Source organism: Mustela putorius, unplaced genomic scaffold (assembly GCF_011764305.1).
Source record: "Mustela putorius furo isolate JIRA1106 unplaced genomic scaffold, ASM1176430v1.1 tig00003836_pilon_pilon_pilon, whole genome shotgun sequence".
NCBI classification, from domain to species: Eukaryota; Metazoa; Chordata; class Mammalia; order Carnivora; family Mustelidae; genus Mustela; species Mustela putorius.
In genome coordinates, this window is record NW_025421989.1 from 17,674,804 (window position 1) to 17,702,142 (window position 27,339).

General features: G+C 41.2%; 1 protein-coding gene across 2 annotated transcripts in view; it reads left to right on the forward strand.

Annotated features, from left to right (window-relative positions):
* Positions 1-27,339, forward strand: part of PHEX (phosphate regulating endopeptidase homolog X-linked) — a 201,893-nt gene that overhangs the window by 156,817 nt on the left and 17,737 nt on the right. For both annotated transcript variants that reach the window (XM_013064900.2, XM_004769183.3), the window contains exons 16-18: positions 17,604-17,658; positions 22,859-22,926; positions 26,531-26,661. In XM_013064900.2, the coding sequence (XP_012920354.1) occupies positions 17,604-17,658; positions 22,859-22,926; positions 26,531-26,661 (254 nt within the window). The remainder of the gene's footprint in view (positions 1-17,603; positions 17,659-22,858; positions 22,927-26,530; positions 26,662-27,339) is intronic.

The following is a 27,339-nucleotide window of genomic DNA, read 5'->3' on the forward strand; positions in this document are numbered from 1 at the left end:
TAAGTACGGGCTGAGGGCTAAAACCAAAGATACTATTATTTTTGTTGTAATACACAAGGAATTTGGTTACCTGGGTTTAATCACAGATATTCTGCTAAAGAAGATAAGCCTTTGACCAGAGGCTGGGCTTACACTGGCATCAAACTACAGTGTCAATCCTGAAATCAAACATAGATTTGTTTTGCTGTTAAGGAAACGATTATATTTCAAACTGAGAGAATTTCTTATACTTTGTTGACTCTGCCTAAAACCATAAAGTAGAAGCCAAGTTAGCAAATACTCACCTGTAGCCTCTAGCAGAATTTAATGGAAGTAAAGCCTCGAATGCATTTGATACTCTGTTTGGGGACAATTTGGGAAGAGTCTTCTAATGGTTTTGGAGGTAAAAGGGAGGAAACTTAAGTGGTTAACTTATCCAAATTTCTCATTATCTAGAAGAGATTCTGACGCTCGTAGCAGTTGTTAGGATTTTTTCCCACTTACTCACTTAGCGTTTATGGATCTCCCATTGATTATTCTTGATGTTCACCCTGGTGTGTAGTGCCCTCCGACACTGAATAAAGCTGACCTCTGTAACTAGTAGGATACCGTGGAAATGATGGAGTATGACGTCCGAGGCTGGGTCACAAAAGACGTTGTTTTCTCTGCCTTGCTGTCTTGGATGGGTCACTCTGGGAGGAAGCCAGTAAGGATGACTTAAGGGCACTCAAGAAGCTGGCAGAGAGGTCTGCAGGCGAAGGGCCGGAAGCGTCCTGTCCATAACCATTAGCACGTGTGCACGCCGTCTGGGAAACAGATTCCCCAGTCTGGCCAAGCCTTCAGACGATGGCAGCCAAAGCTGGCATCTTGACAGAAACTTCCTGAGCAACCCTGAGACAGATCACCCATAGAAAATGTTTCTGAATTCTTGAGTTTCAGAAACGGTGGGATAGTAACTGCTTACTGTTTGGAGCTACTGTGTTTCGAAACACTTCTTTACACAGCAAGAGAAATAATAGAGACATTACGGCTTGCTAGATACTGAGTTTGCTGCTAGGTCTTATACTGTAATATATTATGCTAGTTACTGAGCGTGGGCTTTGATGTCGAATCCTGGCTTGGCCACTAGTAACTTGCAACCTCGAGCAAGTGCCTTAACATCTTTAAGCCTCAGTATAATGTTCTGTAAAGTAGAGGTAATAGTAGTAAGTGAAAGAGAGACTGGTTTTTAGCAGGTGTTCAATAAATTTTAGCTCTTAAGGTCCTTGCTTTCGAGGAGTTGAGAGAGACAAAGATGACCAGTTGTTTATACGGCACAGTGAGTGTGCAGCGGAAGGGCATTCAGTGTTTCGTGGGAGCCACGGAGCAGGGGTAGCTGATCAGGGGTAGGGGGTGGGGGGAATCAAGAGCAGCTTCACAGTGATGGCCATGTTTGAGTTGCCAGTGAAAGGAAAAAGACATTTTCTAGGCCAATAAGGGAGCGTGAGCCCTGCAGGAAGAGGGGGCGACAAGAGGTTCTTCCTTTGTCTTAAAGCTTGTGGCATCCTTTGGAGAGAAAGAGTGAGGTCACTTAGACCAGTTAGGATTTTGGCAAGTGGTTTAAGAGAAGGATGGAGAGGCCTAAATTCAGGCAGTGACAGTGATTGGAGTAGGGAGTGGCTAAGTCAGATCCCGAAAGCTGGCTCCCAGGTAGGCATGCGGTGGGAATACGTGTGCCAGGTTTGTAACTTGTCCGGCGATGCCGCAAAGGACTCCCATAAAAATGGAGGTTCTCGGTGTTCTCTGCAGCTCCTCCTCACTAAGAGCCCAGCCTTGTGACCGTTACTTTAACATCTTCCCAGTAGCTCTGTGATCTTGGCCTGGTGGGCCCATTTTACAGAAGAGGAAGTTGAGGTTCGGAAGGCTAAAGTCACTTCCCACAAACCACACAGCGAGCAAATGGCAGAGTTGGGAGTCGTAGCCTCGCTTCTCTGATAGCATGCACCCCATGCTGTTCGTTGCTGCATTGGAAAAGTGGGAATTACATGAACTGAGACATGTGAGCCCACATGAAAAGGTGAAGAATGTAATGGTTGCTAGAGGATCTGTCAGCATTATGTCATACCCTCACCTGTGTGGTGGGAAGATTGTTTCCATCTGGTATGGGAAGAAGATGCTACAAGATCTGGGGACACCCAGGAGGTGAGGGTCAGAAGGTCAGATGGCTCCCAGGTCCCGCCGATGTCAGATCCCAATGGGCTGTGGCCAGGAGCAGTAGTTTATTACTGCAGGCCCTTTAGCCAGGCCCACTGTCTCTGTGCAGACTTGGGTTTGGGCAGAGTGGAACAGGTGTTACCTGAAAGATCCCTTCAGCCACCTCAAAAAGAATGTTCCGATGTACTCTCCAAAAATGTTTCCCTTCATAAAATTTCCTATGAGATTTAAGAAGTTTTGTTCAATGAGCTGAAGTTGTCATAAACAGACTTAGAATAGCTTGCACAATGGCCAGGTCATGCACTTAGGAGGTTGTGGGACGCCTGCTACAATTGCTTCAAGATGTTCTTGCCCTGGCCTAGTCAAGGACTCTGGAGTTCCTAATACAGTCCATTCCAAACTTCCAACCCTGCTCCATCCCTGGCTCTGAGGCCTATCCAAGGAGGCAGCGGAGAAGGACATTCTAGGTACTGCCCCTAGAGGACAAAGGTACCCTCAGCCGGGAAGCCCTGCAGTCAGTCGCATTGGCCTTCCCTTTGCTGTGGCGACTCCCAGGGCCAGTGCCTGGGGGGAGACACATTTGCCACCTGCAGGGAACTTCTGAAAACATACTCGTGGGGCAGGACAGATGCGGCTTCCAGACACAGGACTGTACAGCATTGCTGCAGGGCTGGTGGCAGGAAGCGTGGCATGGTTTTGGGTGCAGTCTAATGAACGAGGCAGAGTGCGAGTGGGACACTCCGTGGGGGTGACCCGGATGTGAGCCGGAGTGAGGCAAGCATCAGGAAGCTGGCGCAAAGCTGTGGTGGTGGGAGATGGGAAGTCAGGGCGAAAGCTCACTCGTTTATCTTGGTGGTCACAATCTCACTTGTGCCCCCTTGAAAGAATCCGTAGTCTTCCACCCTCATTACAAAAGTAGTTAATATTTATTATAGAAAATCTAGAAAGTGTTAAGCTAAACTGAAAAAAGTTTTTTTCCAGCAAAAATACTCTTTATGTTTTGATTCTAATTTCAGTTAGTTAACATACAGTATTACTTTAGTTTCAAGCGTACAAAATAGTGATCGGACACTTCTGTACCTCACCCGGTGCTCATCAGGACAAGGGCCCTCCTCAATCCCCTTCACCTGTTTCACCCACCCCCCCTAACCAGCAGTGTGTTCTCTAGCATTAAGAGTCTGTTTCTTGGCTTTTCTCTCTCTCTTTTGTTTTTCCCCCACTTTGTTTTGTTTCTTGAATTCCACATAGGAGTGAAATCATATGGTATTTGTCTTTCTCTGACTGACTCATTTTGTTTAGCATTATAGACTCTGGCTCTATCCATGTCATTGCAAGTGGCAAGATTTTGTTCCTTTCTATGGCTGAGTAATATTCCACTGCAGGCACATGTGTGCATGCGTGCACATGTACACACACACACACACACCCCTCTTGTTTATCATTTCATCAGTCAGTGGACATTTGGGCTGTTCCCATAATTTGGCTATGGTAGGTAATGCTGCTATAAACATTGGGGTGCATGTACCCCTTCAAATCAGTATTTTTGAATCCTTTGGATAAATACCCAATAGTGCAATTGCTGAGTCATAGGGTAGTTCTATTTCTAACTGTTTAAAAGATTTTATTTACTTATTTGACAGAGATCACAAGTAGGCAGAGCAGCAGGCAGAGGGAGAGGGGGAAGCAGACTCCCTGCTAAGCAGGGAGCCCGATGCGGGGCTCGATCCCAGGACCCTGAGATCATGACCTGGGCTGAAGGCAGCGGCTTAACCCACTGAGCCACCCAGGCGCCCCTATTTTTAACTTTTTGAGGACCCTCCATACTGTCTTCCACAGAGGCTGCACCAGTCTGCATTTCCACCAACAGTACAAGAGGGTTCCTTTTTCTCCACATCCTCACCAACACCCGTTGTTTCTTGTCCTTTTAATTTTAGCCATTCTAACAGGTGTGAGCTGATATCTCATTGTGGTTTTGATTTGCATTTCCCTGATGATTAGTGATGTTAAGCATTTTTTCATGTATCAATTGGCCATCTATATGTCCTCTTTGGAGAAATGTCTCTTCATGTATTCTGCCCATTTTTTAAAAAGATTTTATTTATTTTGCCCATTTTTTAATTGAATGATTTGTTTTTTGGGGGTGTTGAGTTGTATAAAGTTCTTTGTAGATTTTGTTTATTAATCCTTTGTCAGATATGTCATTTGCAAATATCTTCTCTCCTATTCCACAGGTTGTCTTTTAGCTTTGTTGATTGTTTTCTTTCCTGTGCAGAAGCTTTTTATTTTGATGTCCCAGTGTTTTATTTTTGCTTTGATATCATTTGCCTTAGGAAACATATCTAGAAAGAAGCTGCTACAGCTGATGTCAAAGAGGTTACTGCCTGTGTTTTCTTCTAGGATTTTTAAAAAGGATTTTATTTATTTATTTGGCAGAGAGAAAGAGAGAGATCACAAGCAGGCAGAGAGGCAGGCAGAAGGAGAGGGGGAAGCAGGCTCTCTGCTGAGCAGAGAGCCCGCTGTGGGGCTTGATCCCAAGACCTCCTGAGATCATGACCTGGGCCGAAGGCAGAGGCATATCCCACTGAGCCACCCAGGCACTCCTCTTCTAGGATTTTTATGGTTACAGGTCTCACCTTAAAGTCTTTCATTCATTTTGAATTTATTTTTGTGTGTGACATAAGAAAGTGGTCCAGTTTCTTTCTTCTGCATGTTGCTGTCTAGTTTTCCCAATACCATTTGTTGAACAGATTGCCCTTTATCCATTGGATATTCTTTCCTGTTTTGTTAAGGATTAATTATGATATAGTTGTGGATTTATTCCTGGATTTTTCTATTCTGTTCCACTGATCTACATTTCTTTTTTTTTAAGATTTTATTTATTTATTTGACAGAGAGAGATCACAAGTAGACGGAGAGGCAGGCAGAGAGAGAGAGAGGGAAGCAGGCTCCCTGCTGAGCTGAGAGCCCGATGCGGGACTCGATCCCAGGACCCTGAGATCATGACCTGAGCCGAAGGCAGCGGCTTAACTCACTGAGCCACCCAGGCGCCCCTACATTTCTATTTTTGTGCCAGTATACTGTTTTGATGGCTACAGCTTTGTAATATCACTTGAGGTCTGGAATTGTGTGTGATGTCTCTAGTTTTGTTTTTCTTTTTCAAGATTGTGGCTATTTAGGGTCTTTTGTGGTTTCATACAAACATTAGGATTGTTGGTTCTACCTCTGTGAAAAATGTTGGTGGTATTTTATTAGGGGTGTCATTAAATATATAGATTGCTTTGGGTAGTATGGACATTTTAACAATATTTGTTCTTCTGTTCCATGAGTGTGGAATGTCTCTATATCATCTTCATTTCTTTCATCAGCATTTTATAGTTTTCAGGTTACAAGTCTTTCACCTCTTTGGTTAGGTTTATTCCTAGGTATCTTACTATTTTGGGTGCAATTGTAAATGGGATTGCTTTCTTAATTTCTCTTTCACTGGTTCATTATTGGCATAGTGAAATGCAACATATTTCTTTTTTTTTAAAGATTTTATTTGTTTATTTGACAGACAGAGATCACAAGTAGGCAGAGAGGCAGGCAGAGAGAGAGAGAGGAAAGCAGGCTCCCCTGAGCAGAGAGCCCGATGTGGAACTCGATCCCAGGACCCTGGGACCATGCCCTGAGCCGAAGGCAGCAGCTTAACCCACTGAGACCCCAGGCGCCCCGTGACAGATTTCTATACATTGATTTTGTATTCTGTCACTTTACCAAATTCATTTATCAGTTCTGTTAGTTTTCCCCTACTATTATTGTATTATTATTGATGGGTTCCTTTACACTTTTTATTAACTGTTTTATGTATTTAGGTGCTCCTGTGTTGGGTGCATATTTACAATAGTTATATCTTCTTGTTGGGTTGTCCTCTTTATTATTATGTAACGCTCTTCTTTGTCTTTTGTTACAGTCTTGGTTTTAAAGTCTGTTCTGTCCAATATAAGTATTGCTCCCCTTGCTTTCTTTTGACATCCATTTGTATGATGGATGTTTCCACATCCCCTCACTTTCGATTTTCAGGTGTCTTTAGGTCTAAAATGAGTCTCTTGTAGGCAGCATATAGATGAGAGGGGTCTTGTATTTTTTTAATTCATTCTGACACCCTATGCCTTTTGATTGGAGCATTTAGTCCATTTATATTCAAAATGATTATCGGTAGAATGTATTTACTGCCATTTTATTCCTTGTTTTGTGGTTGTTTCTGAAGATTTTCTCTGATCCTTTCTTGTCTTTCTTTCATGTTTTTAAGCTAAAAAATATTAAAGTTTTGCCCTTATTTAAAGATTTTTTGAACACCTCTCAAACTTATGTTTATCTACACATTTAAAATGGAAACTAGGGGTGCCTGAGCAGCGCAGTTGGTAAATGTCCGACTCTTGGTTTCAGCTGAGGTCATGATCTCAGAGTCATGAGATCAAGCCCTGTGTTGGGCTCCATGCTCGGCGTGGAGTCTGCTGAGGGTCTCTCTCCTTCTTCCCCTCCTGCTCGTACTCTTTCTCTGTCTGTGAAGTAAATAAATATTTTTAAAAAATTAAAACTAAATATGGACTCATCCAATAATGCTGCCCCCCAAACATTGTAACATGAATATTGTTTCCATTTATAACATATAATCCTAAGTTATCATGTATAGTATTCTACCAAATAAAAACACATTGATTTCTTTAGTTAATTTCTTTTTTTGAAAAAGATTATTTATTTACTTATTTGACAGAGAGGGACACAGTGAGAGAGAGAACACAAGCAAGGGTATTGGGAAAGCGAGAAGCAGGCTCCTCGCCAAGCAGGGAGGCTGATCCGGGGCTCGATCCCAAGACCCTGGGATCATGACCTGAGCTGAAGGCAGATGCCTAATGACTGAGCCACCCAGATGCCCCTCTTCAGTTGATTTCCTACCAATAGATGCTTAGGCTGTTTGCTTTTCTGTTAAAAAAAAAAAAAAAACAAACTCTGTGGTAGGTTTTGTGTCTATGTTTTTATGCAAATATGAGTATATTTCTTTAGAGTAAATTCCTAGATGTGGAGGAATTGCTAAGTCTAATGGTATGTCCCTTTTAGGGTTTTTTTTTTTTTAAATACATCTTATGCAACTTCTCTTGAGAAAAGCTGTACCAGTTCACATTTCCATTAACAACAGATGAGATGGTTTTCTTTTCTTGAGTTAAGCATTGTACAGATGCTGTTGGAGGAGATGAAAGAGATTTTTGTTGTTGTTGAATTGACATAAGAGAAAATATTAGTCATATTTTGATTCTTAAGACCATTATCTCAAACCCAGATATGGCTCAGGGAACTCAGACAGGTGTTTGCTGAATATCTATTATAATCCCAGGCCTGGGCTAAACATCACAGCCTTTGGTGTCAGTTTTGAATACCTAGTACAGCAGTTGTGTGTATGAAACAACCTGTTGGCATAATAGTAGAATAGGAGATACTGAGCTTTATAGCGGGAGGTAATTTGTGTTTTCTCTGCCAGATGGTGAACTGTAGCAGTGGTTCTTAAAAGCGTTGTCCCTGGATCATCTGTGTCAGCATCACTTGGGATAAATGAACATTACCTGGTCCCACCCCTAAGCTGTGGAATCAAACACTGGGTATAGGCCCAGCAATTTATATTTTAAGAAGATTTTAACCATCAAATGTCTGCTAGCTGCTGAAGTTTGAGAACCCCTGAGGTATAAAAATGCAGCAAATTCAAAAGAGGTCAACTTGGTTGGGTAAAGGTAGGGGACTAACTTGTCTTGGTTGCCTGGGATTGTCCTAATTTTAACACTGAAAATTCTGTATCTCAGGAGCTTCCTCAGACTTGGGCAAATAGGTGGTTCATCACACTGGTAAAAGAGAGGAGGTTCTCTTTGTTGCAGCCTGAAGGTGGTTATGGCAGAAAAAGAACAGAAAGGCCAGAAGAGGAAGTTTCAAGATGGAGGGCAGATTTTAGAAGCTGTTTTCTGCTTGTCAGTTCTAGGCTGATAGATACAGTGGCAGGAGGTTACCTGTAGGAAGCCAGCAGATGGCTAAGGCATCTTGCTGAATCCCTTGACATGAGTCACAGCTGTTAGTATTGGATACTTTCTGGAAGGGGGAAGGTTGGCATTCACCAAACTACGGCAAGATGCCAAATTGAAAAAAAAAAAAAGAGCCACTATTAATCTTAGCAGTGATGACAATGAAATTCTTTACAGCAGAAAATATAACCAGAAGTGCTTTGTAATTACAGCAATTTCCATGTCCCAACTGATGGTCTTCTAGATTCTGAAAGAATGCTATCCAGCTTACCTGATTATGAGAACGAAGCCTAAAGAAGACGTAACGTTCATTCCCGCTTAGTGTGAGCATTCATTCTGGATTTTCCAGAGCAGTTGAAATTAAAACTGGTTTTGTCCTTGTATAGTGATAATTTGTTAACCATGTAAAGTTTCAGTTTTTAAAGTATATCTGCAAAATTATAAGAAAAATATCTGATTGGATGTTACACAGTCTTGAGAAGCGGTGAGGAGAGGAGAATGAGACGGGAGGGCTGGTTTAAACCCATGAGTTCAGTATAAGCAGTGACTTATTTTTCCTAACCCGAGAGTTCTGAATTTCTTGGCATAATGGAATCACCTGAGGCGCTTTTAAAACATACATACATTCAAGGCTCCATCCCAGAGATTATGGCTTGGTAGGTCTGGGCAGGGCCTTTGACGTGGGTCTACTTTTTCAAAGCTTCCCAAGGGATTCTGAGGTACAGTTGGGATTGAGAATCTTTACCCTGACCTAAACCAGTAGGTCTCAACTAGCATGCACCAGAATAACCTGGGGCACCTGCTGAAAACTCTGCACCCCATCCCCCCAGAGTTCCTGACTCAGCAGGTCTGGTGTGGCGCCCAATAATTTGTGTCTCTAACAAGCATCCAGGTGATGTTGATGCTGCTGGGCCATGACCACATACCAAGTGTCATTCTCTTAAACCATTTCTACCTCAAACCTCAACTGATGTCACTGATCATATATTTAGTCATTAGTGTAGACATGTGTATAGCTCCCCCTCTCCCAAAACACCTCTATGCGTCTTTACTGAATTTAAAACAAATGTCACTGAAAACATACACTTTAGAGAGCTTTGGTATCAGTTCACCTTTTTAGATATTACAATACAGAATTTTTTTGTTACATCTCTTTTCCTTCACTAGATAGTAGGTTCTTTGAGGACATTTGTATGTTCACAGCTTCCCTGTGTGGCTTGGAACATCACAGGTGCTTCGTAAATGTCAGCGACCAATGATTATGTGTACAAGTAGCATCATCATAAGCAAACTCAGCTCTTCCTGGTAGTTTTTATAATGGCATTTTAATTATATTAACATCTCCAAAAATTGGGTCCTAAAATACATTCATTTAGTGAGCTGTAGAACTAGGAGCTATTATTGCGTAGGACAAGTAAAATAATCAAGCCAGCAGAAGTAACTACAAGTGAATCTCACCAAGAAGTATAATAATGTTGCTAAGATGATACATCAGCAGTAAGTCCCGAAATGTAGATTGATACAAGGATTAGCTCAGTAATGCAAGTATATACTTAAGACTTTTGAAAATAACAGTCATAACATGCACTAGAATAAAGCCATGTTAATACATTAGTGAATCCATGCGAAAGACTAAACATCCTGTTATTTGACAAAATTAATAATACATTGCATTGATACAGTCAGCCCCTTAGCAAAAATACCACAAACACCCATAGTGAAAAGAAAACAGACACAGGTACACACTCAGTGGAAAATCCAAGTACATCTCCGGAGAAAGCAGCTATAGCAAATATGAAAATGAATTGAATAATAAAGAGGTCAGTATGTACTTTGGCTTGCACATTCTCTGGCCCATTGGATTTTTCTTTAGAATCCTGTACTCCCCCCCACACACACACCCCTGCCCATCCACATCACCTTCTTTTGAACTGAACCTTTATCATTTGGCCCTGGATGTGCCTCTTCTGCCCTAGAGGCTGCTGGAGGGATCCTAACTGAACAAATTAACTAATGCTAGTTTCTTTAAAGAAGTCAAAAGATAGATTGAATTTAAGAATGAACTGCTCCCAATTTAGTTGAGTCTGAGTTGTCTTCCATTGTGTTAGTATATTTACAAAAGTTTGCTGTAGAAAAAGGGAAGAAGCTGATAATCCAGTCTGGGTTTTAACGCCTGGCAAGTAAAGTTGGAGGCCTCCCAATTTTGTTAAATCTGACCAAACATGGAAACAACAGGAAAAGATGGTTGAATCTGAGCACAGTTTTCTTAAAAGAATCACCATTTTTAAGTGTCAATATAAAGAAAAAAAAATCCCTCAGGCTTCCACATAACATAATACCTTGGAAAGTCACACTTTCAAAATATTGCTGTATGATAACTTTACTGTATTATAGGCTTTTATGGGTATGAAATTTAATGTGGCAGTTACATGAAAGCATGCAAAGGATGTAGGGAAAAGAGAATATAGTCATCCAGTACTGTTGGGACCAAAGGACTCTGATCTAAACCAGCATTTTGTTTGATTTCTCTTTTCAGCACATGTCACAACCATAGAAAGGGAGCATACCCTACTTTATTCCTTGGCCATAGGGGGGCTAAGAGTACACAGGGGTGATGGAACTTTCAGGGAGCTGGACAGGGCTTTTCATCTTGTTAAAATCTGCATTTTGAAATGAGAGTCTATTTGGGGAAAAAGTGCCAACCTCAGAACTATACTAGTTCTGCTATAAATGCAAGAGAATGGAATCAACCAAGTCCTTAATCTAGAAGGAAAAACAACTTGAATAATGGAACATATCTCTGTTCTGGTATTGCATATGGAAAGTTCAGGAAGTAGCACATTGATGATACCAATAGTACCATGTAATGTTTTCCACTTTGGCTAATGATATATACTCATAATCATAGGTAATGCTTAACCCCGATTATACCTTCAAGTTTCACACGGTGCAGATTCCATTCACTCAACAGATATTTACTGAGTGCTTATCACATGCCAGCTCATGTTCTGGCTCTACAGATAATGCAGTGAAAGCGTAGTGAAAATAAAAATCCCTTTTGTTATGGAGCTTACTTTCTAGTTGGGAGAAAGACAGTAATTTATACAAAGGAAACGCAATGTAGAGTGTTATAGATGATGGCATTATGGTGAAACATAAAGAAAGAAAGGGGTAGGATAACACCCCTTTCCTTTAAAAAGCACTAGGGAAGGCCTGAATGAGAAGTTGACATTTGAATGAATATCTGAAGCAAGCTCTTCAGATAGTAGTGGAAAGAAAGCTCCAGCATTGGGAAAGAGGAGTGGAGAGAAGGGAAATTAGTGATTTTGTTCATGTCTCTTCATACAGCATGAATTTGCTATCCCTGAGTACGTATGTATTTTTGCTTTCTTGCATCTGAGCTATGGGATTATGGACTCATTTTGTTTTCCTCTCCTCATTTGTCTATACTAAAGAACCTAACCGGTGGGATTTTCCTGTAACAAAATAGATACTGAAACTGAAATGTGCTGAGGCATTTAAGTTTCCTTGGAAAGCTGTTGCTACAGTTAAGATGTAACTCTGTGAGTTCAAAGGCCAGAAAGTTGAACCTGCCTGAGTTAATTGCACAGTGAATATGGTTGGTTCTTTGGCAGTCATGTCTGTCCTAAACAAAAGCCCTCAAGGTTAGTCCGTTATTCACTGGTGTGGGAGTTGTAGGGAAACTCCAGCAAAAAAGGAAGGTTTGACTCTAGTAGAAAGCCAAAAGCAGGCCTTAGTAGTGTTGCTGGGTGCAGATCTGAGAAAGAGAAATTTTTAGTAACAAACAATGAGGTTATTACAACATATAGATAATATTTTCCTTTGTCAGAATTTTAGTCTTTTGACTTACATACCAACAACTTGTATTTTTGCTTGAAATGGGAATGGAATTTGCTGGTGTTGACAAATGTCAGAGGAAAATGCTATTATGTAAGCTTAGTGAACTGTTAAGTTTTTGTATAACCTTTAGAAGAATTTTCTACAATGTGTACACATGTCTATAAGAGTTAATTTTCATTACACAAGTTGATTACCTGTGACTGGTTAAAATTTACAATATTACATCTGTGTCCCAAATCCCTTTAACCAGTCATCACCTTCTAGTCCCCCTTAGCTCCAGGAAGCAGTCCCTATGATCCTTTTGATATGTATTTTACAGACCTTTTCTGTGCATTTGCATTCATGTACTACGTGGATATGGTACTTATTTTAAAAATAGAAATGGTATTTATATATCTATATCTGTGCTTTGCTTTATTTTAACAACATGTCTTGGGAGATTTTTTTCTGTGCTGGAACATTAAGACCTACCTCTTACTTTTCGTTTGCTGCAGAGCAGTCCATAGTACAGTTATGCCATAATTAAGTCATTTTTTCCTGTTGGATATCTGGCTTGCGGCACACTTTTCTCCATTACAGCGATGCAGCAATGAACATATTTAGCCATGACTCCACAGTACACATGAACCAGTGATTGGGCAGCAGCTCTTGAAGTGTGGCTCCTAGATCAGCAGCTTCAGCATCACAAGGGAACTTGTTAAAGGCGCAAATTCTTAGCCTCTTCTCTAGACTTACTAACTCAGAAACTCTGAGAGTGGGGCTCATCAGTCTGTTGCATTAAGCCCTGTAGGTCATTCTGATGCCTGATAAAATTTGAGGGCCACTGGCAGGAATGTATATGTATCCATACACACATAGATGCCCACATGTACCTACACAGTGAGCTCTGCTATAACGCGACACACAAGTTCCTAAATGTCACTACGTTATGCAGAATTGTGCAATAAAAGCCACAGGTTTATGAGAAAAATGGAGTTAGGAACACAGCAGTCAAAAACATGATCAATGATGCATGAAAACAAAAGCCGGGAGCCTAATAAAAATGATAGTACAGGGGCGCCTGGGTGGCCCAGTTGGTTAAGCCTCCTACTCTTGATTTCAGCTCAGGTCCTGATCTCAGGGCCCTGAGATTGAGCCGCACAGCAGGCGCTGGGCTCAGCAGGAAGTCTGCATCTCTCCCTCTGTCCCTCCCCCCGCTTGCACCATCGTCCGCGCATGCTTGCGTCTCTCTCTCTCTCTCTCTCTCTCTCTCTCTCTCCAAAAGTAGATCTTGAAAAAAATGATAGCACAGTCTTACAGGTGTTAAATGAGTAAATACATGAATACTACAGTAAATATGGCATTTTCCCCTGGAAAGACTTGAAGTTGGCCTGTGGAAGTGGGTGCTGGAGGAGCTCGTGAGTTAGTGTGTCGCCGTTGAAGGAGGGTGAGCTGAAGTTGGAAGGACGTTTGAGCACCAGGCGGGGGTGGCTGGGGCTTCTCACACACGCAGTGAGCTGAGGTGACTAAGTGGCCCGCGTTGGGATGTGTGAGTTCTGTGTATTCCTGTGTGGCTCAGTTCATTTGGTGCATTTCTTGCTTTCATCTAGCATTTCTGGAGGACAAAATCACACATAAGCAAATGTGAAATTGGGAGTTAGGCCCCAGTTTTTTCCCCAGTGTATCAGTCACCTTTGAGCAAATTTGCCTCTTCCAGGAAAGCGTTACAGCAGACCTGACTCAATGTACCTATGCATATGTTTATACATATGCTTTGCAGAAAAGGACCACATACACGACTGAATGCAGCTTTTTTGCTTAATATTTTTTTCCACTTAATATCTTTTGGGTTTTTTTTTTTTCTGTGTCAGCTCATAGTTATTTATTTTATAGAAGTGGCATTTAAAGCATTAAGAGGGGGTGCCTGGGTGGCTCAGTGGGTTGAGCCTCTGCCTTTGGCTCAGGTGATGATCTCAGAGTTCTGGGATTGGGTCCTGCATCGGCTCTCTGCTCAGCGGGGAGCCTGCTTCCTCCCTCTCTCTGCCTGCCGCTCTGTCTACTTGTGATCTCTGTCTGTCAAATAAATAAATGAAATCTTTAAATAAAAAAAGCATTAAGAGATGACTAAATTGGGGCGCCTGGGTGGCTCAGTGGGTTAGGCCGCTGCCTTCGGCTCAGGTCATGATCTCAGGGTCCTGGAATCGAGTCCCGCATCGGGCTCTCTGCTCAGCGGGGAGCCTGCTTCCTCTTCTCTCTCTCTCTGCCTGCCTCTCTGCCTACTTGTGATCTCTCTCTGTCAAATAAATAAATAAAATCTTAAAAAAAAAAGAGATGACTAAATTGCTCATAAAAATGCTTGCAACAGTTTACGCTCACACCAGCATCCTTCCTACATCCTGGCCAGTATTACCCATTAGCAACTGACTAATTTTTGCCAGTCTAATAGTTACATTTTTTTCCTTCCTCTCCCTCCCTCTCTCTTCTCATGTGGATATCTCCATGTTTGCAGGCATCATGTGTCTGTATGTAATATGGATGCAAGCACATGGATGTGTGTACATACATACATTTACATTATGAGGATGCCTCCCATAAATATACTAATAGGAAAAGGAGCTTTAAGAAAAAGGCTTTAAAACTGTGAAACTTGGGCTACCTGGTGGGTCAGTGGGTTAAAGCCTCTGCCTTGGGCTCAGGTCATGATCCCAGGGTCCTGGGATCGAGCCCCACATGGGGCTCTCTCCTCAGTGGGGAGCCTGCTTCTCCCCTCTCTCTTCCTGCCTCTGCCTTCGTGTGATCTCTGTCTGTCAAATGAATAAATAAAATCTTTAAAAAAAAGTGTGAAACTGGTGACACAGTGCTGAAATGGGGGGAGAAAAGAAATAAAATGGATTTGCAAAAAAAAAAAAAAAAAAAACAAAAAACCCCCACAAAAAAGCCTGTCTGTTATTCTCTAAATAAACAGAGAATTTCCTGTTTATTTAATTATTTTTTTACTTCTACCTTTGTGAAATACAGCTTACCCACTTCCTGAGATAAGATACCGAGTTGGTGCTGTTGGGCTTTGATCTATCACTCTGTCGGCGAGGGGGGGGTGCGGCGGACACCTCCACACCTGCAGCTTATGCTGTGAAGCCATTCAGTTCAGCAACACAGCCGTAAGGGCGTCAGATTCTTGTGTTGATCAGTGGAGGGTTCCCTGGCCCCGACAGACTGAGCAGATCCAGCTGCCCCGAGGCATGCGATGGCCAACGCCTCCAAGTCGGGGGACCCCTGACAGCAAAAGCCACAGAAACGGAAGAGTGTGCAGGTGTCAGATGTCTTCCTGTAAATAGGTTGGCAGTGGACAGAAGTGCTTCCAGCTGGGCACCACACCAAGCAGGAACGCCGTAATGACTTCATAATTAGATCCCATTGGTTCATGATCATTGTTCTTATTAGGAAATATCATTGCTTTTTGATGATGTATTATGTGAGATGAGACTTTCATATAAACACTGTGATTTGCATATATATGTAATATATATTTGCATATATTTCTCCAAGTTTGAATGACTTGCTACAAGTAATCACCAAAAAAGGATGGAATATTGATGTAAAGATGCAAAAAAAAAAAATCTAAGGCAATTTTAAAATGATGAAGATAAATATGATGTTGCCCCTTCAAAGTCATGTGTTTTCCTCTATATGAAAGTAACAGGAAGAGAGAACTCCAGCTGGACCCACCTCTGTTTTTGCCATGAGCCTTTTGTCCCTTGAAATTTCAAACTGATATAAAGAAAATATAAAGAATGGGTATACGGAATTAACATTTCACTTCTAAACTAAGAACTTGCTTTCCCACCCTCGCTTCTTCTCCCAGTGTTGTGGTATCATCTCGTGGCTGGGGTGTAGACAGAATGTGGAGAGGAAGAGAGGGAAGAGAAAATATTTGAATCCTAAAAGAGTTTTCAGTCTCACTGGGGCTGGAGCAGTGGAGCAGGCGAGGACATTGAAGAACACGCTGCTCACTTGTCCTCATCCTGGCTCGCTCTCTCGGGCTGTTGTGGCTTCTGTTACTATTTGCCTTCCTGATTGCTAAGACTTGGGAATGCAGCTCTCAGGATCAGCCCAGGGTTAAAAAAACATTTCTCGGGGCGCCTGGGTGGCTCAGTTGGTTGGACGACTGCCTTCGGCTCAGGTCATGATCCCGGAGTCCCGGGATCGAGTCCCGCATCGGGCTCCCAGCATCATGGGGATTCTGCTTCTCCCTCTGACCTTCTCCTCGCTCATGTTCTCTCTCACTGTCTCTCTCTCAAATAAATAAATAAAAATCTTTAAAAAAAAAAAAAAACATTTCTCCTGCTCATCTGCACCAAGCCTGCTACTTAATTTGCAGGGCCCAGTGCTGGATGAAAATATGGGAGCCCCCTGTTCAGAGAGCCAGAAGGAGTGCAGTTGAAGGTGCTCAAGGATGCAGCTTTGTCCTGCCTTCCGTGGCCTCTCTTTCTCTAGACTTGTCAGGTTTTTTTTATTTGTTCTTTAATGTCATTGTTGAGTTGTAAGAAAAATCAACATTTTCAGCCATCAGCATAAGTTTACGGTTCATCTATATATTGTGCAATGTCAGTTTTAAATGAAAACATAAGAGCTTTTAACTTGTGTGTGGAATCACCAAAATTTTACAGTTTGTATTTTGTAACCTATACATGCATAGGAATTTTGTTCTTACCAGGCCAGTGGGAACGCTGCCCAAAACTAACCCAGCGGCTTTGATGTTATTTCTTAATACGTGTACATTCTACTCACGTTCTCTGCCTCTGGTTTACTGATGAGTAATGGAGTAAGGGAGGACCGAAAGGAGAAGGAGCTGGGGGTTGTCCTGTCTTTCCTTTCCTTCTATGTAATTTTCAGTGTATGTGGTTGGCTAATACAGAGAAGTAGTAACTGAAGTAAGAAAGGATATGATAGGGTTCCTTGGTCATTCATGTTTCTTAGAATGCCACTGTCTCTTTTTTGGGTAATCAAATCCTGGTTCCAATGGAAATGGCCTCCAAGAGGCGCCATCTACTCAGTCCTAAATGTCACACGCTTTGCCTGTACTCACTTTGCCTCTCACTGGATTCCCACACATTGTGGGTCTAGTGGAGTTCTGTGTTCATAGGAAGTCTGAAGAATGCTGCATGCAAGTGGGGCACCTGGGGGGGAGCCCCTTTGGCCACATAGGTTGTGTATCCATGTAGCTGGCCCTTTCTATATGAGGGAAAGCTGCTGGACAGCCAGAAGCCTCTTGCACACACTGTATGAAGGAGTCCGGTTCACCGCAGGCTGGACAGTGTCAAGAGAGTATTCACGCAAAGTGGTTTCCTTGAAACTAATGTGATGCCCTTATTTCAAACGTTGAATTCATATCATTTTAGAAACAGTTGACTCTCTTACAGTGCTCCTAGCTCCATGAGGAGGACCTTTCAGATGGACATTTGAAACTTCCAGGCTAAAGCTTGAACCAAGTCCTCGTCGTCGAATCAATCTCTGTATCCCTTACGATTTTGCCTATCTTTCTCCCAGGGTTTCCAGCGGGAGAGCTCCAGAAGCCTTTTTTTTGGGGAACAGAATATCCTCGGTAAGTAAATGAGTGAAGAATCCAGTTTTTGACAAATAGGGGAGAACGTGCTGCTTTGGCAGAGAATAGAATATAAAGTCACAAAAAACAAAGCCAGTGATTGTTCATGCCCAAGAGGGGCATGGAACCCAGTGTGGGTCAGTCCCCCTTTTCATCATTTTAGGTACTTGTCTTCCTGGTCTTTCTCCGAGGGTGTATCTCTGGATAGGAGAGACAACTTCTACACATGGAGCTTTCATTTTTATGCATTTATTCACTTGTGCATGGACTCGTAGTGCAAATATTTAGACCTTAAAGGGTTGTTGGGATTTGAGTTGATGATAATGGGTCAAACACCATAGAAGAAATAATGTGAGAAGAGGAAAGGGAAGTGTGCATAGAATAGCAAAGATTTTAGTTTGGCTGGTCCAAGTAGTATATGAAGGGAAGTAGTGGAAAAGACATCTGGAAAATAAGTTTAATATTTGATATTGGAGGGCTCTGGGTGCCAGGTAAGGAGCCTGGACATTAACAAGCAATAGAAAATACTGACGTTTTTGAACAAGTAAAGAGAATCAGATTTGTCTTTTAAAATAAAACTTGGGTAGTGATGCAATAGGTCAAAAATGGACAGTCTCTGGAGTTTGAGATATTAAAGGTCATTAATACCAACAGATTGTAGACTTAAGTAATGCTGAATTTACATATATAGTGGGAATTCTGATAATATTCGTTGTTGGTAATAGCACCACTTTTATTATGCGTCTTTATTTGCTCTGGTGCTTTAGTACACAGAAAATTTAGTCTTGCTTTTAGACGTTTAGTGTCTTTTGTTTTGGTTTGGATAAGTGACAATTTAAATATTTTGTAGGTTAAAAAAACATATGGGATCACGTACCTATAAAAGTAAGAGAAATATGGTAGCAATATTTTGATTTGGACTCAAAAACAGACCCTATGCAAGGACTTGAGTTTGAGGAGTTCTTATGGGAGATGACAGCACAAAACATCAGCAGGAGAGTGGAGACAGGAGGGAAGGAAGCCAATAAATTGTGTTGTGTGAGTTTTCCGTGGCTGCCATAATCACCACAAATTTAGTGGCTCAAAAAACAGGAATTTATTAGCTTATGGTTCTATAGGTCAGAAGTCCAACCTGTGTCTCACTGGGGTAAACACAAGATACCGGCACAGCTGCATTCCTTTCTGGAAGCTCTAGGGAAGAATCTGTTTCCTTGCCTTTTCTAGCTTCTAACGTTGGCCCACATTCCTTGGCTCTTTGTCCCTTCCTCCATCTTCCAAACTAGCAAAGTTGCATTTCTCTGACCATAGATCCATAGTCAGATTTCCTTCTGACTCTCCTTTTCTGTCTTCTCCTCCACTTGGAAGAACCCTCGTGATTATATTGGGTGCACCCAGATAATCCGGGATAATCTCCCTGTTTTAAGCCCAGCTGATTAGCAACTGTAATTCCCCTTTGCTATGTGATAACATCACAGATCATGGCTTCTGGGTATTAGCATGCAGACATCTTTTGGAGCCATTATTCTATCTACCACATCTGTGTTTCAGATCCAGTTATCACTGTGAGCAACTGGGGCTCAGTCTTGCTGGGGAACTGTAGAGCATGCTTTGGCATAATCCCACTTTAGGGGCAAGGTTGCTGGGGTGTTGATCATCCAGTTCCCCTTCCCTCATTGATCGGAGGGCTGTCACCTGCTGTATTAATTCTCTGGCATTCCCCATTCTCAGCCACAAGGGCTCTGGTAGCCAGAAAAAGTCCTCAGGCAACTAGTTTCAGGTGTTGGCAGTTGGAAGATGTGGGATTGGTGTGCTCAAAAATGCTGAGTACCAAGGGGACCAGGAGCAGGCATTAGTAAAGCTTACTTTAGGGAAGCACTCCATTAGCATAAATGAAAATTCTTGGTTTGCTTTAACCAAATCCCTTACTATCATCCCAGGCCTCAGCTTTATAGTTTCTTATTAGTGGTCAGGTATTTGGAATTGATTTTCCCCTATTATTCAAATTAAAAGCTTGCATTTATTTTTATAAAAATGAAGATCTAGGCTAAATATTCTCTAAGTTTCCTTCAAACTAAAAATGTCCTAGAACTCTTCGATTCTGCTTATCTTTAGCAATTCAACTGAGCTTCTGTGATTATGGTTATATACCTAGAGACTTGGAAAAACAGTCTGGTTAGGTTTTGAAGTTACTGATTCAGTGAATTTGTTTATTGGGTCCATGAGCACGATTTTCTAGTCTAAAAGTCAAAATCATAGAAACCTAGGAAATAACATTAGTGTCTCTGGGTTCAGCCTTATGCTGAGCCATATTTGATACTTTAGTGGGAGAGAGATTTGTGTTTTTTTCCTAAAGAGTTCTAGGTCCTCACTGAAGCCTTCCGTCCTCTATTATGATATCTGCTCAATGAATAATTATTAAGCATATTTTGGGTACTTGGCATTGGAAAGATGGAGATGCTGGAGATGTGGGAACCCTAGTCCAATCAGCTGGATTCCCATACATCTCTTTTGGATGGATAGCCTCCAGACCAGGAAGTGGGTATCCATTATGTTCACACTAGTCAGCTTAGTCCTTCCCTGAATTTGGGGTCTAATTCTGGGGACGTTAAAAAGCAAAATTGTTCCTAGAGTAAAGAATCAGGATTGTAAGTGGTCTAAGACAACATCCCAAAGTGTTTGTTCCCCGAAGTAGTAATAGAGGTAAGTCACCCTCCCTTTTGTTTTGAAGCATAAGAATTTCCAAGAAGACCTGTAAGAAAGAAACCTATTTAAGTGTGTTTAACTCAGAGGTTCCTAAGCTCCCTCTTTACCTTTGTTTTGGGAAATGCTTCTCTAGAACTCAGGGCTGAAGAAAAAACAATTGAAAGAACTTGAGGACACTTGAAGGGGAGCCTTCTAAGTGTCTTCACATTTTTGAAGGAGAGTTAAGTCGGCAGACGATTTACTGTGTTCAGAGGGGCCAGGGGATATTCGGCTAGAGACTGTCCGAGACCAACAGATCGAAGACTTAGAAAAGAGATTTTGGATCAGTGCTAGGGAGAGCTGTTTTATTTAGAACCCCCCTGAAGAGGGACCGGTCCCCATAGGAGCTCCCGGTTATTAGAAATCCCAGGAGAAGTCCCAAGACTACGGAAACGGGCTTTTGTGGAGGAGGTCCGTGCCTCTGCTGAGGAGTCAAAGTAGATAACCTGAACGCCACTTTTGAATCAGAGATTTTGATTGAGTTTTTGATTCAGGCACAGAGTAGCCCTCACTTGGTGACAGTGTGAGATCACAGCTGCTGCAGACAGTGGCCTGGCTGTCCTCTGGTTGAGAGTAGAATCCAGGGCACATGTTAAACCCGTGGGGGTAGTAAGAACACGAGAGAAATCGAGGAGGTGGAAAAATGGTCATTTTTTTCTATTTCGTTTTTGGAAGGCTCAATTTTTCTCTGCAGCAGTCTTCTTGTTTCTGGCCAGCCAGTCCCATTTTAAAAGGCTTTTGAGTTTATTTATTTATTTTTATGGCATGCTCATCTAATAATGTCCATTGATGAAATGGAAGATGGGCCTTCAGCATTATGAAACATTATCATTGGAAGGCTCAGTCATATAAAATTACTCTTCCTTGTCTCCCCTCCAAAGGATCACGATTATGTGACTGAGAGTTGGAACTTACAGTGATTCAGTTATTTTCTGAATTCTTTATTACCCTCTGCAAATAGGATGTTCATCAGAGCAGCCCCTCTTACGGGACATTTATTGCAGTGCAGTTCCTATAAACTTCCAGTGTTCATCCCTTCAGCTCGCCGGTCACCAACATTGACCAGTGGTCATAGAGGCTGAGAGGCATGAAAAAAAACCACAGTGTTACAGGCTGCATAGCGATAGCTCCTGCTGCAGAAACTAGCACTATGTAAAATTATAAGTTTGTCCCACACTGTCATGGGAGCTCCATGATTGAAATGCATAATTTTACTCTTACTTCCTTAATGAAGGTTTGCAATGATGTAAAAACAGTAGGAAGCGTTTTTTCAAATGCAAATTACCTTGCAGGGAAGAAATAACAAAGGAAAGAATTGCCACCGAGGGGAAAAATTAAATCTTAGAGCACTTCCTTGGGTATAGTTGAGACAAACAATTAGCATGTTAAGGATCATTATGTCCTGTAATAACATGTTGCTTCAAAAATTTTTGTTCTTTCCACTTATGGGTCCTTTCCATTTGCCGGGTGACTTTGATTTAGCTTGTCAGGAGCCAACTGCGAAATATTTTTAGCATAATTGCAAATCTCAGGAAGAATCCTCATAACGAGGATTTTAAATCGTCTTTAATCCTCATGCACATGTTAAATAACTAAAATAAGTTACATGTGGACCTGTCACTTGCGTGAAATGGTAAAGTTAATTAACCAATGAGTTAAATCACTGCTAGTTTCTTAGTGTGTACTAGTTAGAGAATTTAGCAGTGATCAAGCACATAAGGGTATGGCCTTCTCGGAACTTGTAGTTGAGAGAGAACATTCCAGACCCCCACACACATCCAGAAGCCTCTTTGTGGATTTCTTCTTCTATCATTAATATGCGCTGTTTGAGTTACGTATTGCTACCTAATAAGCAAGTGCTACCACACAACCACTATTGGCTCATGATTCTGCAGTGTCCAAATCTGTTTAAGGCTTCAAGATCCTTGCCATTCACTCGTGACCTTGTCTGTCTGTCACCGAAGAAGGGAACGTGACTCCCTTCTGAAAGCAGTGATCCCTTTTAATCTCTGCTCTGTTCCTTTTTTATGATTACATTTGGGAAACAACTTACCTTTTAAGTCTAGAGTGATTTTTCAACAAGTTCTCAGATTAAAAAAAATAAATGGTATGTTTACTGCTGCCACTTTGGATGTTTATAGATATCAGCTAACTAGAGCAGAGATGCAGAATCATAGAAATCTTAGGGCTGGAAGGGACTTTAGAAATGATCTCTTTCATATCCCTAATATCATATAGGTCATAGCGACAGTGTTAGAATTTATTTTCTTTGCCCATTTCAGTGAGAAGGGTGTGTTTAGATTTTTTTTTTTACAGTTTTGTGGGTATGGTTATGAAGTTGTTATTGTGGTTACTAGAAAACCGAGTATCTTGGCTTTCATTGAAAAAAAAAAATCAAAGGATTATGCTCTGAGATTAATGCTTGCAATTTTCTTCAAATTATACATTTGTACTGCAGATCTCTGAGTTATGGAGCTATAGGAGTAATTGTTGGACATGAGTTTACACATGGATTTGATAATAATGGTAAGTGCTGGTTCATCATATGAGCTGCTGCTTTTATGATAATGTTGATCGTAAGGATGTTAATTGTTGCTATTATCTTTGCATAGTGGCATCATCATAGTCTGAAGATTATCCAAAGCAGTACGATTGCTGATTGAAAACTTTCCCCCATGTCTTGCTGTGATAGCTTGCCATAAATAAATAATTGTTCCCGTTGGTGACGGGATAACATGAAAGAAAGACCTTGTAATTTCAATGAAATTAGCTTTGCATTTAGATCAGGCTTGCTGTAGCTGCCATGATAGTTACAGGAATTGCTTCATAGCTTCTCCCCTTTGTCATTTCTTTATTAACCATCATGAGATGCTCTCTCTGGAGGTGTGAGCTCTGCTCCCAAGATGATTATATGTGCTGCCAAGTTAGGACTCTGGAGCTCAGCTGCCTGATCCCTTTATACTGTTGCAAGGATTATGCAAGGCTTAAGCTCTGTTTTTCTCTATGCTGGCATATATTCAGAATTTTGTTAGGAGGCTGTGCTTTCCTAATAATGTATAGTATAGAATAATGTGCTTTGTATCCTGATGATATTTAAGCACAAGAGCAGAGTGGGACATAAACTACCAACACCAGTGCCCTTTGGGAGTCCTCATCATTTTTGATGGGCACCCCTTTCTCCTTTACCATTGAGCATTGTTGGAAAGCCACAAGATATCTCTAAAATTTATGAATTAGCAGCAAATTACAATCAGGTGCATATCTGCACAATGATCTGCAGGCAGTTTCAAGGAGCTGGCTGGCACAAGGCAACATTGCATAGGCGGCCCTCTTTCTTCCGTGACTGTGGTGTCTGCAGCATCCTTTCCTGGATGCCTACCCCAGGGCCAGAGACTCCTGGTTCTTCTCCCTCTGGACAGTTCTTCTTGGGCTCCCACAAGCCCTTCCTGAATTACCTAGGGTCTCTGCACCTCTAATCTCGGCCTTCCCTATTAAAAATGTAACTTCCTTATTGTCATCTCAATCTCCAGAGCTACGCTTTCTGTCTTTGCGTGTTCACGTTATCTAAGAGGAGTGTCTTAGCTAAGAAACTTAATCGAGTAGTGATCTCTTGGTTCTGGGCCTTTCTTCCTGGGAAATTTATGTACAGTTGTCCCTCTGAATCTTTTGCAGGCCTTCTGGAGCCATTCTCAGAGGACATAATCTAATGACAGCAATTTCGCTCCGTAGCCAATACTTAGAACAGGTAGTTACATAGTTAATTCCGTGCCCAGTAACTGTTCAATGATTGATTGGATAGTGCATGGAGGACAGTGACTCCATATTCTCCCAGGGGTGGTGGTAGTAGCATCCATCCTTGACAAAGAGCTTTGGGTTATTCCAGTTAACACCTTTTCTTTGGGGCTGTCTTACAAGTCCAACGAAGAGTTCTTTCCATAATTAAATTTAAACCAGTAGTAATCTTGAGTATGGACAATAGTTCAGATCTACTCAAAACTTTTTTTGAAGGGTGTAGACAAATGAAGAGTGAGGCTATAACAAACAAACAAACAAAAAACCAAAAAAAAAAAAAAACCCACAACCAAACCAGAAACCAAAAACCAAAACAAACAAATAAGCAAACAACCATGTATAGTTAATCATTTTTTCATTATGTTTTGGAGATTTCCATTCTTGTTCCAAGTTCTCTTTTTAGAGCAACCTGCCTTGTCAAAGCAGGACAGATGGGCCTTCCATGCACACTGATGGCTGTGGAATGATTCATAATAGAGGTTTTATGTGTCTCTCAGCTCCTGGCAACTTGGAGGAAACACGTTCCTATAGGGCTGAGTCAGGAGCTGTGGTCTCACGGTGTGAATGACTCACAAGGCTGTGCCTATGGATCTGTGTGAATGACTCACTGGGCTCTTCCTCTGGATCATTTGGAATTTCACTGGTAGTGACGCTCCAGCTCCCATCATGGGCTTTCTGAATGAAGCCATTTCATTTCATAATCCAGAGAACATTATGGGTCACATCAGGTGAAAACAAAGAATTCAAGACTGTTTCACGGTGTGCATGCCATAAATTGATGAATTTTATTTTTAAAATGTTCTTTGTTGCTCAGGAGGAAAGAACTTCCTCAAACCTCTTTATCAACCCCTCTTTTTACAATTAACATGTGACATTGGAGAGAAGGTGGGAGCTGCTCCCAGGCATGACCCTTGCTCCTGGGGACTGCTTTTTCAAGGCTTTTTGAGTTGAGGGAAAGGGAAAATGAATAAATTAGTTTCCACAAATATTACACATTTCTTTAAGTTCTTATTTAAATTCTAGTTAGTTAACATACAGTATATTATTGATTTCTGATGTACACTGTAGGGATTCTACACTTCCGTACATCACCCGGCACTCATCAGGAGCAGTGCGCTCCTTCATCCCCATCACCCATCTTCTCCCCCACCTCCCCTCTGGTAGCCAGCAGCGTGTTCCCTAGAGTTAAGAGTCTGTTTCCTAGTTTGTCTCTTTTTTTTTCCCTTTGCTCATTTGTTTTGTTTCTTAAATTCCACAAATGAGTGAAATCATATTTTTTTCTTTCTCTGACTTGTTTCACTTAGCATTATATTCTCTAGTTCCATCCCTGTTGTTGCAAATGGCAAGATTTCATTCTTTTTTATGGCTGAGTAATATTCCACTTTCTCTATAAACACCACTTTTTCTTTATCCATTCATCTGTTGATGGACATTTGGGCTGTTTCCATAATTTGGCTATTGTAGGTAATGCTGCTATAAACATTGGGGTGCATGTACCCCTTCAAATCAGTATTTTTGTATCCTTTGGATAAATACCCAGTAGTGTAATTGCTGGGTCATAGGGTAGTTCTACTTTTAGCTTTTTGAATACCCTCCATATTGTCTTCTACGGTGGCTGCACCAGTTTGCATTGCCACCAACAGTGCAGGAGGGCTCCTTTTTCTCCATATCCTCGCCAACACTTGTCATCTCTTATCTTTTTGGTACTAGCCATTCTGACAGATGTGAGGTGATACCTCATTGTAGTTTTGATTTGCATTTCCCTGATGAATGATATGGAGCATCTTTTCATATCTGTGTTGCCCATCTGTATGTTTTCTTTGGAAAAATAATGCAATCTCTATCAAAATACCACCAGCATTTTTCACAGAGCTAGAGCAGACAATCCTAAAATTCATATAGAACCACAAAAGACCCCAGATAGCCAAAGCAACCTTGAAAAAGAAAAACAAAGCACAAGGGCATCACAATTCCAGACTTCAAGCTATATTACAAAACTTTAGTCATCAAGACGGTATGGTTCTGACACTAACATAGATACATAGATCATTGGAACAGACTAGAAAACCCAGAAATGAGCCCACAAATACATGATCAATTAATCTTTGACAAAGCAGGCAAAAAAATAATCCAATGGAAAAAAGACAGTCTCTTCAACAAATGCTTCTGGGAAACTGGACAGCAACATGCAAGAGGATGAAAGTGTTCTTATACCACACACACAAATAAGTTGTTGAAAATGGATGAATGAATGACCTAAATGTGAGGCCTAAAACCATAAAAACCCTAGAAGAGAACATAGGTGGTACAAATATCTTTTAACTTTCCTTTTTGTTAGGTAGAAAATATGATAAAAATGGAAACCTGGATCCTTGGTGGTCTACTGACTCAGAAGAAAAGTTTAAAGAAAAAACAAAGTGCATGGTTAACCAATATAGCAACTACTATTGGAAGAAAGCTGGCTTAAATGTAAGTACAACTATGGTGTTTTGAGGTTATTTTTTCTCTTTTGGACATTACTGGCTTTAGACCATTGGTTCTCAGTGTGTGGTTCCCAGGACAACAGCATCAGCCTCTTCTGGAAACTTGTTAGAGATGCAAATTGAGTCTTAGTTCAGACCTCTTGACCCAGAATTCTGGAGGGAGGTGGGCACTGGTCTTCTGGTGTTTGTCTTTTCCCAAGCCCTCAGGTGACTCTGAATAAACCTCAAGTTTGAGACTCACAGGCCTAAACATGAGTTTGTTTTCCTAGATTTAGATAAATGTAGAAAATCTTGTAGCAAACATACACCATACAATTCTTATGAATCTACACTCCATATCATTTTTAAAAATTTCCTTCCAAATTACTATTTAATTCATTGAAATAAATCTCATTATTTTGAATTAATGACTCTGAATTGGTTAAGAGATCTTAGTTATAGAATTTTGAACAAAAGAAATGTACTTCTAAAGCATTTATTGTCTATTATACGTACATAATACATGTCCATGAAGGCAAGAAAGAAGTCTTATAGTTGTCGTTCATGTGCGTCAGATTTTCTTTCTTTCTTGTCTTCACCCCTTCTGCTCTCATCACTCTTCTCTTCCCTGCCTGTCATTCATCTTAATCACCCTGGTACACTATTTCACATACTCGCGAAGAGA